Below are 12,737 nucleotides of genomic sequence, written 5' to 3' on the forward strand. Positions count from 1 at the left end.
ACAAATATAGCATAGAAGTATATTTATTATATTTTTTTATTTTATAGAGTTTATTAAAGCAAATATGGTTTAGTTTGTTAATCGCTGTTGCCTGTAGCACTTTTGGTACCTAAGCAATAGCTCCGTAAGTTAGCATTGGCCTAATGAAAGCAGTGTAAATCCAAGCGATCAGCCTGGGCGAAAGGCCCCAGGTACATCCGACCGTTCGTCGACACTTCTCGTAGGCAATATATGCTCTTTTAGCTCTACCATCCAAGTGGGAGTCCCATGTTAACTTCCTGTTAAGGGTAATATCAAGATATTTCATGTCGTCAGAAAAGTTTAGACTATAGTTTATAATCCTTAATGATATTAAGCCCGTAATTCTTCTTTTTCTGGTGAAGAGGACCATCTCTGTCTTCTTAGGATTTATAGATAGTGAGTGTTCCTTGCACCATGTTTCTATTAGTCGGAGAGCAACTTGTAACCTCTCACATAGTGCGTTCTCAAACTTACAGCTTTGCAAGACAGCAATATCGTCTGCATAGGCCATTTTGTAGAATCCGTTGCTGCTCAACTGGTCAACCTGGTGTCTAGAACTATGTTCCATAGGTGTAGTAGTAGTACCTCTCCCTGTGGAAACTCACTCGTAACCATGCCTCTAACAGAAACGTCTTCTTCATTTATGCTTATTGCTCTATTAAAGAGCATACTGAATATCCATTAGCTCACGGCCAGGGGAACATTCGTGACATTGAGCTGTTAGGTGATGGTTGGGAATGTAGTTATAGTAATATACCCAAGGTGGATTATTTACTATTCAGCGATCTTTCAATTCTTCCAACTACTTGATTCAGTGTAGAATCGGTAGATTTTCCCGAAGTATATGCTTGCTGATTTGGGTGAAGTGTTTTATGAACCAGAACTTCACATGTTTTATGATATACATTGGGGATAAAAAAAAATGGAGAGAATCAAGGGACCACTGTATGGACTGTTACTTGTGCATTACAAAAATTGCTGGAATAACAAGCAAGAGTGAGAAGGCCGTTAAATATCCCAAATTGCTTTCCGCTATCACCTGTTCCTCACACTGACAAAATCCCAGTTCCACCTGAAAATTGGAATTTATATAAAGAAAGTTCTGAGGATTAAGTCCAGAAAAAGCTAACATTGAAGACCTTAATTTTGCTGAAACATCTATAGGACCTTACATAAATTAATCTGTTTGAACTTAATTATATAGTTAGTTCGTGATTTATATTTGTCAAAGAAACACGTGCTTCTGTATATTGGAAATTGTAAATCTTAGATTTCTATTCCATATGCATCTTATATGAAAGTGAGGTATGACACACGAAGATATTTCTATTGAAAATACAATATCAATATTATTCTTGGAATATGTGAAACCTCCAGCAAGAATAGATTTAATTGATATTTTTGGCTTATATTGATATTAATGGCCTAAAAGGGATTGGCCAGGACAAAAATCGTAACATCTAAACTACATGTAAATCATGAACACATCTTTACGTATATCTTCCTCCCTTAGGCATCAAACAAAAAATGTTGTAAAGGGGATGGATACGGGCGATACAGGTTTCATGTGCCTGAAGTAACAATTTCCTACAATCAGTAAAGCTAAAATAAAAGAGGGTATATTTGTAGGTCCTCAAATAAGAGAGTTTAGGAAGGACCGTGGATTTGGTGAAACTTAGAATGATACTGATAAAACAACAGATGAATCTTAAGAAAACAAAAATCTAAACCGTCCAAAGTTCGTCACTCAGTAATCTAAATTACAAAAGTTTTCTTATCCTAACGCCAAATTTTATTTTTACAATTATCTTTTTCCCTTTTATTCTTTTATTTCTCTAGTATGTCACAAATAATAAACAACATTTATATTCAACATATATATTTTTATTTTTTAGTATACTACCGCCCTCTGGAAGACGACCTATTGGGCGACACTTCTGGAACATTCAGAAGGATGATGGTGTCTCTGTGTACAGCCAATCGTGACGAAAGTATGATGATGGATCATAATTCAGCTGCGGCCGATGCTCAGGCCTTGCTAACTGCAGGTGAATTGCGTCTGGGCACTGATGAATCTGCATTCAATGCTATTTTGTGCCAGAGAAACTACGCTCAACTGGGACTTATCTTCCACGAGTACGAGAAATTATCGGGTGAGTTATTATTATCTATATTACTGGCCATCCGTTTGTTAAGCATATAAATATTATTGTTTATTGTATGTAATATATACAAGTATATGTTTATCAAAGTATTCCTAACACACATTCTTCTTTGAATATTGTGTTAGTAGGAAACTTATCAGTCTAACCAAGATTGTGACTTTTATTCTAAATTTATCTATTTGTGGCTTTAAGTTTTTCGTTATGGAAATATTTGACTTTATTTATTGGCTTTTTAGGTCATGATATTGAAGAGGCCATCAAAGGAGAATTTTCTGGCGATTCCGAAGAAGGATTCTTGGCCATTGTTCGTGCTGTAAAACATCAACCAACATTCTTTGCTAGACAAATCCATCATGCAGTTAAGGGTGCAGGTACTGATGATCAAAAGCTAATACGCACCGTTGTGACAAGAAGTGAAGTTGATATGGAGGATATTAAAAGTGCTTATCAAGCCAAATATGGCGAATCTCTTGCGGAAGCTATACAGGTATAGTATTAGAGGAATATAAGTGAATAATCAAAGTGAATGAATTAATTTTAACCATGCGCAAATGTCTTGAAAAAGGAAATCAAATTTTTGAAAGCTCGACTAAGCTCAAAGGGTTTTACTTATCAGCCCAAATCAATTGACTGCATTTCCCAAGAATAGAAAAAAATTACATAATTGAACAGATTCATAATATATATATATATATATATATATATATATATATATATATATATATATATATATATATATATATATATATATATATATATATATAAAATAAAGTTTTATTTTGAGGTTGCAGTCATTAATAGGGCAGGAAAGTAAAACTCTTTGTTCTTTAATCAAGCTTTCGCAAAATTTATTTGCTTCTTCAGGATATGCTAAAATATGGTAACAGTAAATACAACGAAATTAGAACTAAATAGCATTGTATAAAACTAGTAAAAAAAAAACTTACAACATGAGGTTAATCCATTAAATTTTCAAATTTGCAAAACATTAAAACTTAACTTATTTTAAAAATTATACAGTTATGTAAGTACAATATTCCAATTTAATTTAATTTTGTAAAAATTCATTTTGACATTGATTGTTTGATTTATGTCAGAAAGATACTCGTTTCTGTTTATTATATTTTTTGTTGTTGATAACTAGCTCTTGATTGTTATTATGGTTACGTACAAAGTGGCGCCAAATATGAATATTTAAATTTTTTGAAATTCTAATATTTATAGTCAGAAAATCTAATATTGGAAAATTATAGTATTAATTTTCGTAAGACAGAATGTAATTATAGATATTGCTTAGTTTATCAATATCAGTTTTTTTATTAACGCATTGATATTTATTGATATTGATAAACTAAGCAATATCTATAATTACATTCTGTCTTACGAAAATTAATACTATAATTTTCCAATATTAGATTTTCTGACTATAAATATTAGAATTTCAAAAAATTTAAATATTCATATTTGGCGCCACTTTGTACGTAACCATAATAACAATCAAGAGCTAGTTATCAACAACAAAAAATATAATAAACAGAAACGAGTATCTTTCTGACATAAATCAAACAATCAATGTCAAAATGAATTTTTACAAAATTAAATTAAATTGGAATATTGTACTTACATAACTGTATAATTTTTAAAATAAGTTAAGTTTTAATGTTTTGCAAATTTGAAAATTTAATGGATTAACCTCATGTTGTAAGTTTTTTTTTTTTTACTAGTTTTATACAATGCTATTTAGTTCTAATTTCGTTGTATTTACTGTTACCATATTTTAGCATATCCTGAAGAAGCAAATAAATTTTGCGAAAGCTTGATTAAAGAACAAAGAGTTTTACTTTCCTGCCCTATTAATGACTGCAACCTCAAAATAAAACTTTATTTTACATAACGTGTCAGTCAATAATACCTAACTACTTTATATATATATACGAGGCATGTTTTTTAAGTAAGTACCGTTTTGCGATTCCGCCGCCGCAGCGCTACGGTCGGCGGTCCGCGCATGAGCGTTGGTTACCTACATCTCTTGTCTACGCACTGACGCCATTACAGTCTGATTCTTCATTGTATATTTGTTTACTCCAGTGTTTAAGATGCCTCCAACAATCGTGAGTCACGCTGATTGTGAAGTACAGGCTGTTACACGATTTCTTAGTGCTAAAGGCTTAAAACCGATCGATATTCATCGTGAGATCGTTGAATTTTACGGACAATACATTATGAGTGATGGAATGGTAAAGAAATGGGTGAGAGCATTTAAAGATGGCCGCACAAATGTGCATGATGTGGGCGTCCTTCGGTCGTTAATGAAAATTTGGTGCAGAAAGTGGACGAAAAGGTGAGAGAAAACAGACGCTTTACAATTTCATCATTGTCCGACTGCTTTCCTCAGTATTCTCGTAGTGTTTTGTATCGCATTGTTACCGAGAACTTGAATTACCGGAAATTGTGTTTACGTTGGGTTCCAAAAATGTTGACGGATTTGCACAAAACCCAACGTTTAGGCAGTGCATTGACTTTCCTTGAGCGGTACCACAGTGAAGGTGAAGATTTTTTAGACCAAATTGTTACTGGTGACGAAACGTGGGTGGCCTACGTCACACCAGAATCGAAACAACAATCCATGGAATGGCGACATTCATCATCACCCAAAAGAGTGAAGTTTAAGCAAACAATTTCTGCCCGGAAAATCATGTGCACAGTTTTTTGGGACAGAAAAGGAGTATTGCTAGTGGAGTTTCTGCCTCGTAATGAGACAATCAATGCAGCGTCTTATTGTGAGACATTGAAAAATCTGCGTCGTGCAATCCAGAACAAAACACGTTTCAATTTGAGTAAGGGTATCGTTTTGCTGCATGACAATGCCCGTCCACATGTGGCTAATCAGACCAAAGATCTCATCAAATCATTTAAATGGGAAACTCTAGATCATCATCCTCCATACAGCCCTGATCTGGCGCCCAGCGACTACCATTTGTTCCAGCACTTGAAGAAACACCTGGGCGGTCAGCGTCTTCAAGACGATAACGAAGTCAAAACATTTGTGATGCAGTGGTTAACAAGTCAGGCGGCAGAATTTTATCAGGAGGGTATTCAAAAACTGGTGCCACGTTATGACAAGTGCCTCAATATTCACGGAAATTGTGTAGAAAAGTAGATTAAGGTACAGGCTTTCATGTAAAACTAAAATTATTGCCATATCTTTGCACGTCTTTTTTTAATTCCAAAACACGCCTCGTATATATATATATATATATATATATATATATATATATATATATATATATATATATATATATATATATATATATATGAGTACCCTAGAAGTAAAGGGGTATAAGTGACAAAAAGTAAATTTTGAGTAAATGCTGTTCAAAATTGAGCTTTCGCGGTAATTGCCATGATTTTTTATTGCTAGGTTTTCCTCTTCGGTTTAGTAACTGTAGGCATTATTCTAAGAAAATCAACATAAAAGTAAAAGATGTAAAAAGATCATAAAGTTTTTGTACAAATTTATTCTTTACCATAACACTAATACATAATTAACTTAATTAAATCATCGTGTCGTTGTTGACCATCACGCAGCACCTGTTAAACTTATCGCTTAGATCTCTTTACCTTACAGATGTTTTTGTTATACTAATTTATTGTTTTTATTTATTATTAAAGTTCTACACTTATAACTCTGACACATAGAGAACAGAGAGAGAGTTAAAACACACCAGTAAAAGATGACAAACTAAATTTTTACTATCTGTACCTAAATTTTAAAGAATTTTAAAATGTATTTTGTCCACTATTTTATATTTTATATATGTGTTATTAATGTTGAGTGTCTATGCTTTTACAAATAATCTCAACGACTAGTAAGTTGCACTGAAGATTTGTGATATTTTATAAATATTTACATTTTTTTTCTTATTGCAGTGTCTTGAAAACGGAATAAAACCATTCCGAAAGCTAGACAAAAAGTCATAAGAGTGTTTCATTAACATCCCGGCCAATTTTCTGACTGCAACCCTAATAAACTGTGTTGTTTGTTTATATTGACAGTCACTAATATCCAGTATTTATATATATATATATATATATATATATATATATATATATATATATATATATACCTGTGTGTATCTGTGATATAATAGGGTCAAAGTTGCATTTTATTAACAATCTGTATTTTTTTATAGGGAGAAGCTTCCGGCGATTACAAGAAATGTCTACTGGCTTTGATTGGAGAATACTAAATAAATAGATGCCAAAGAAAACTTGAAACTATTTTCATATATGCAAATATATATGTTTTATATTACTGCACTTATTACGTACTATTTTCAAAATACAGCGAAGTAGCACATTTTTAATTAAAAAATTGTTAGGGTTGTGGATTTTAGATCAAGAAAAAAGTTATTAACGATTTCTAGAATATATCAAGAGGTTTTAGTGTATAAGCAACGTTTAGATTAAGCCCCTTCCGTGCGATTTGTCTGCAAATATAACAGCAGGAGCAGATAATTCGCGAATAATTCAGAAGAATTTGTGTTATTGAGTCACTCAGTCACAGTTGGATTTATTTTTTGTGCGTTTTGCACATCGGACAACTAATTCTTATCAAACATCGGATACTTGAATCTAAAAAATAATTGTAGAACCAATTTTAGTTATATGCCATTTAATTAACTTGTCAATCGCTATGCAAAATTCTTATTTTTACTTTTCATTTATCACCGGTAATTCAAATAAGCTTTTCTTCGCCTTATCGCATCTACTACACTCCTTCTGTCAATGGTCATTTAAACATCACATTAAATTATCATTTAAAAAAAATAAAGGAAGTATAGTTATTAAGAAAAAAGAAATAGAAAATAAAAAAAAATGCCACAATTAGCAAATAATTTTTTTAAATCTTTACTATTCCTACAATGTTTTATTTGTATTAAATACTATTCAGTACATACATTTGTCATTTTTAGCCTTAAAATATTAAATGGTCTTATTGATTATACACTATAATAATATTTTTGTTAATTAATATATTTCCGCAAGTAAAAATCGATTGACCTAATCAATAATGGACCTCGTAAATACGTGAAACTTACTTCATAAATAGGCTTACTTCATAAATAAGTGAAACAACATCAGAGATTTTTGCTAATGATTGATTTAATTGTGGAGATAATACTGCGTTCGCAACCATTGTTGATAAAAACATTACGAAACGATTGCATTGTCGCGGTTTCAACATGGCTTCTGCACTTGCGCTCGTGATATGATCAAAATGTCTATTAATGTTAACAACTTAACGAGAAAAAATACCAAGGTAATGAGATACTCGTCAAAATAATGGTAAATAAATCAACAAAAAGTACATTTTGTCAATTAGAGGAAAATGTTTGAACATTTCCACTGGGGAATGCTTCCACTGTGCTTAGTAGACAGCAGTGACAGTACTTCTCGATCTTGATTAGTCGAATTTCAATGTTATTAGAAATTCAAATCGTTTACAGTCTATGTAGAGATAAACGGGCAGACAGAAGCTCAGGTCTAGTAAGTTAATAATAATAATTGTCAACAAACAGTCAAGAACTATGATAATATCCGTTAACATATGCATGGATCAGAGGAATAGTCTAAATGTTGCTTCATTATTAAAGGCTATAGAGTCTTCTAATCTCAGTGTGGTTATTTACGCTTTTTAAAGTGCCTAATGTTGCCAAATATTTTCGTATGTCCTGGCTTGGTAAATAACTAGTTAATTTTTCAGAAACTATGTAATTATAAGTAAAATGCCTTTTTGTTTGTGTTAACAAGGCAAATGTTTTTCTACCATTGTATTTTAAGTATATAATTAGATGAAATCTCAACAATTTTAACAAATTACAACAAAAACTAATACTTGTATCACTTAGTGTGTTACGGCGAGCTTTCATGTCTCTCTTTGGAGTCTTCATCGGGGTTTTTACGGCGCCTCAGTCTCTTAAATCCTCATCTAACGTGCCTACTACGTTCACTAGAACCTTTTAGTACTTTTGTACTGACGATGGTAAAGTGTTTATAACCAAAATTAGATTTACGGAAGGATGAGGGGGTTTTGATTGTGATTGAATAAAGGTCTCCATGTTGAAGATAGTCGAGTGGGACAATCGGGGCGTTTTTCGACCACAATGGCTTCCCAAATGATCCCTGAATTGTGAAAACGAATATAGGCGATAGTTCTGGAATTTTTAGAATCAATTTTTTGGCTTGTTTGGTGATGGTGCTAGTCTATTACTGAAGTGAAGTCGAAATTGATGTTTGAAAGGGAATGTTACTCCTGAAGTATAATATTTGGTTCCGTCTGACTTTTAAAAACTGAACGTTTAAAAAAGTTGTAGTTACAAAACATTTTGGGCCAAACTTATATTTTATACCAACGGTAAATGAGTATTTTGGAGTCATTACGGAATCAAACTTCAACGATGGTACTGTTATTGGAAAAAAAGGGACTTCGTGAAGGTGATTGATTTGCAAGGCTTATGGATGAGCATATTTTATTACTTCCTTTTCGTTGTGTTTTATGCAAATCTGAATGATCACATTGTTATCATTCTTTCGACAACTTGAGCCATCAACGATTGATTAAATATGAGTAAAAGAGGAAACTGCTAAAGAAGCAAGATGCTGTAAAATATTTTATCTTGATACAATCATATTTACCTACCTTTAATATACATCCTACCTCTATTCTTACGATATTCCATGCCAATCTTCATTGTCCAAAACTTTGGAAGTCTTCTTTTGTCAGATCCTTCAGGACGCGTACCGTTTTCTCTTCCACTACTTCATGAAAGTTAAATGCTTGAGTCTTTTAATTCAGATTCCACTTTAGGATACAGAAAAAAGCTGCACTGCAAAGTCCAGCAAATAGGGTGGAAGATCCAATACTGGAATCATGTACTTGCTTGACTTGCTGTAAACCCTCTTGACAGACAAAGCGGAATACCTTTTGCATGTTTAAATTGTCAATTTCGGTAATATAAATAACCACACGAATACTTTGATGGTCAAATCCAACCAAATCACTGATTTTTTCGATATTTTCACTCGTTTTTGGTGTAGAAGGATAACCCGGGTGTGGATCATCTTCTAAGTCTTCTTGGTGACCCTAAAAACGTTTACAACATCAAAAAAGTCGTTTACGCCACAAACACTCATTGTCATATCATTTTTTCAATAAATTAGATGTTTCCGTAGTGGTTTTTCCAAATTTCATGTAAAATTTAGCAATTAGTCAGTCTCGTTATTTGTTAGGCACACCTCGTATACTGTAGTTATAGTAATATAAAAATAATCATCACTCAACTTACGTTTCAAAGTACGTGCCAAATGAAAGCCCTCAATTAATAAAAAAGCTTGACTGTATTCTCTGGTTTTACTAGTAACATTATATGGAGAAAATAAATGTAACGTGCTATGTTTTTAGCAAACCCTATAATGAAAGCCAGACGGGATTTTGGTCGAATATGTTTGTTATTTTATGTTTACATTATATACAAACTAAAAATATTTTTTTTAATACATACCTTTAAGGTGATGGTAGGAAAACATTTCGTATTAAATTTTGAGATTTCTAATTGAGTACATTGACTAAACAAGTATTATTTCTGGCGAGGTTTGAGATTTTTTTTTAATTGTACTCATTTACTAATAGAGATTATTTTAAGTATGTGTTAACTTTATTCATAAAAAAATGATAAGTATATAAGTATTGTCCTTTTATTTCAGGGTACCATTTTATCATTTAAATTTTACAGTCAATTTTAAATGTTAAATTTAAATGTTAAATGTTAAATTTAAACGTTTCAAATTTTAAAATTCATGTAAGGAATATTTCTGTTACTCATTTTTAAAATAAATATATTATTGTTGCATGATTTGTAGTTTTTGTCTTTATAAACATCTACGTGAGATTAAGATTAAGAGTAAGGGTCAATGAAACAACATCGAAAAGCTTCCCTGATGAACAGCTGATGTTCCACAAGGAATTATTGTCTTTTTTTTTAATATATAGATTAGAGAAATTAACGGATAATTAATAGAAGAAAACACGATAAGGAAAAATACCGTGCCACTTGCTTCTCGTCTAGGGGCGCTTGACTAGAGAATTGTCCCTGGATTACTTATTTGTGTATTATACAATACAGACTTAGCGTCGCTTGGTGACCCCACTATATTTTAAACATCCTACGTAATCGTAGAAGTCTAAGTAAACTTCAATCTAAGGAAAGAGCAATGCCCAAACCTTCACCTATACTAAAATTCAATAAACTATGTGGGAGACGTAAACAATGGCAGGTGTAGGCCTTAAAGTAACGCATTTTGGATTATTTTGTTTTGACAGAAGTATTCTCTTGTATCTATCCGAAATTTGGCCGTATTTTCTGGCCTAACATCATCAGAAACGAAGATTACTAAACCTGACCGAACAAAGAAGGGTGTTCTTCTTCTTAAAGTGCCTATTCGTTCCGGGTGTTGGCGATCATCACGGCTATCTTTACTTTGTTTATTGCAGCGCGGAACAGTTCAGTGGTAGTCGTGTTATACCACTTTCGTAAATTTTGAAGCCAGGAAATGCATCTTCTTCCCGGTCCTCTCTTACCATTTACCTACCCTTGGAGAATCAGCTGGAGAAGGCCGTAACGTTCTTGATTTCTCATTACATGCCCTAGATATTCCAACTTTTTAGTTTTGACGGTCACGAGAATTTCACATTCTTTCCCCATTCTACGCAGGACCTCCACATTAGTAACTCTGTCAACCCAGGATATATAAGACGCGCCTATAACACCACATTTCGAAAGCTTCTTTCGATTCATAGATGCAACAGTCAGTGTCCATGCTTCCATTCCGTAGAGCAGAACGAAGCAGAAAGAAGGGTAGAACATCAAATAAATTCCAGAAATAGGGGTTGGATTGGTCATACACTCAGAAAAAATAATTCCAGTATTGCAAAGATTGCCCTAGAGTGGAATCTCTCAAGGAAGATAAAAAAGAGGTCGCCCAGTACAAACTTGGAGAAGATCCATCATTTACGAAATAAGAGGTCAAGGAAAGTCTTGGAATGAGGTGAATGTCTTAGCGCAAAATAGAACTCGATGGCGCGTTTTCACTGAAGGTCTATGCTCCGCTTAGGAGTTCAAGAAACTTTATACTTTATGTATAAAGTCTAAATGGGTCTTCTTCCCGGACATATATGTATGTCCGGGAAGAAGACCCATTTCATCTTCCTTGTTTACTTGTGTACCAAGTAGGGTCTGAAAATATTGCTTCCAGTTTTCTGTTGGTCAGTGATTATTTGCCCACTTTCATCTATACATATACTTGTTTGAGGTTTATTCCCAATTTTATCTTCTTTAGGTATTCGTAAGCCCCTCTAATTTCGTTGATTTTGAAATTTTTTTAATTTTTTTCTATTTGTCCATTTTCATAGGTTCTTTTTTATTTTTACATATCTTGTCTGCCTTCCGTCTTGCGACTTCAAATATATTCGTCTTTTCCGTGTTCTTCTTGTTATTGTGTTGTTTTGATATTATTTTATTTGCCCCCTATGGAGTGCAGTTCTTAGTCAGTCCGTCAGTTGTGTCCTTAACTCATTTGCGACTTCTTCTTCGAACTTCTCTTTACATTCCTGAATCTTCAGTTTTTGTAGGTCCAGTTTGTTTGTTCTTTGTTGTCTTTCGTTTCTTTCTTTGTTAACTCTGCATCTAAATATGGTATGGAGTAAAAGATGGTCTGATCCACAGCCTGCTCCTCGCCTTGTTCTCACATCTGAGATACTACTTGCTGCCCTTTTGTCTATCAGCACATGATCGATTTGATTGGTTGTGGTTCCATCTGGTGAAATCCATGCCATTTTGTGTATGTCTTTATGTGGGAAGCATGTGGAACTTATAACCATGTTTTTACTGGTGGTAAAAAAAACTATGTATCAAAAACTTCCCATTTCCGCTTGTTTTATTGTGCAGTGGGTGTTTTCTTGTTGTGCCATATAACTTCTGCTCCTTGCCTATTTTAGCATTCATATCACCCATTATAACCTTGATGTCATTAGTGGACGCATTGCATTGTCATATACTATCTCCAGCTGTTGGTAGAAGCTTTCTTTTTATGTTGTTCTTGTTCTTCTGTTGGGCAGGGAATATTTATCATTGTTAGGTTGAAGAAGTGGGTGCATATTCTTTCACTGACTGCCTGAAAGTCTATGATTTTTGAGTTAAAATCATTATCCACCACAAATGCAACACTACATTCTTTGTTTCCTTGTTCCTTCCCACTATATAGAATTGTGTGCGTTTTAGTGTCCCTGACACCTTTCCCCAGCCATCTTGTCTCCTGAAGAACAGTAATCATGAGCTTATATCTTTTTATTCTTGCATAAGTGTGGTTTGAGCTCCTGGTTTATTTAGTGTCCTCACTATTTAGTGCCTCCATCTTTTAATAAGAGGAGTAAAATATTTTCGCGCTAGATCTCGTAGCAACCCTACAGAAAATTTTATTAAACATTATTTG

General features: G+C 33.2%; 1 protein-coding gene across 1 annotated transcript in view; it reads left to right on the forward strand.

Moving 5' to 3' along the window:
- The window catches only part of LOC140436494 (annexin B11-like), a 58,030-nt gene extending 47,928 nt beyond the window's left edge, over positions 1-10,102 (forward strand). Inside the window, exons 6-8 of the mRNA XM_072525361.1 lie at positions 1,917-2,174; positions 2,423-2,673; positions 6,380-10,102. Of these exons, the coding sequence (XP_072381462.1) occupies positions 1,917-2,174; positions 2,423-2,673; positions 6,380-6,436 (566 nt within the window). The 3' untranslated portion in view covers positions 6,437-10,102. The remainder of the gene's footprint in view (positions 1-1,916; positions 2,175-2,422; positions 2,674-6,379) is intronic.
- Positions 10,103-12,737: the final 2,635 nt, after the last annotated feature.

This window comes from Diabrotica undecimpunctata, chromosome 3, assembly GCF_040954645.1.
Source record: "Diabrotica undecimpunctata isolate CICGRU chromosome 3, icDiaUnde3, whole genome shotgun sequence".
Classification (NCBI taxonomy): Eukaryota; Metazoa; Arthropoda; class Insecta; order Coleoptera; family Chrysomelidae; genus Diabrotica; species Diabrotica undecimpunctata.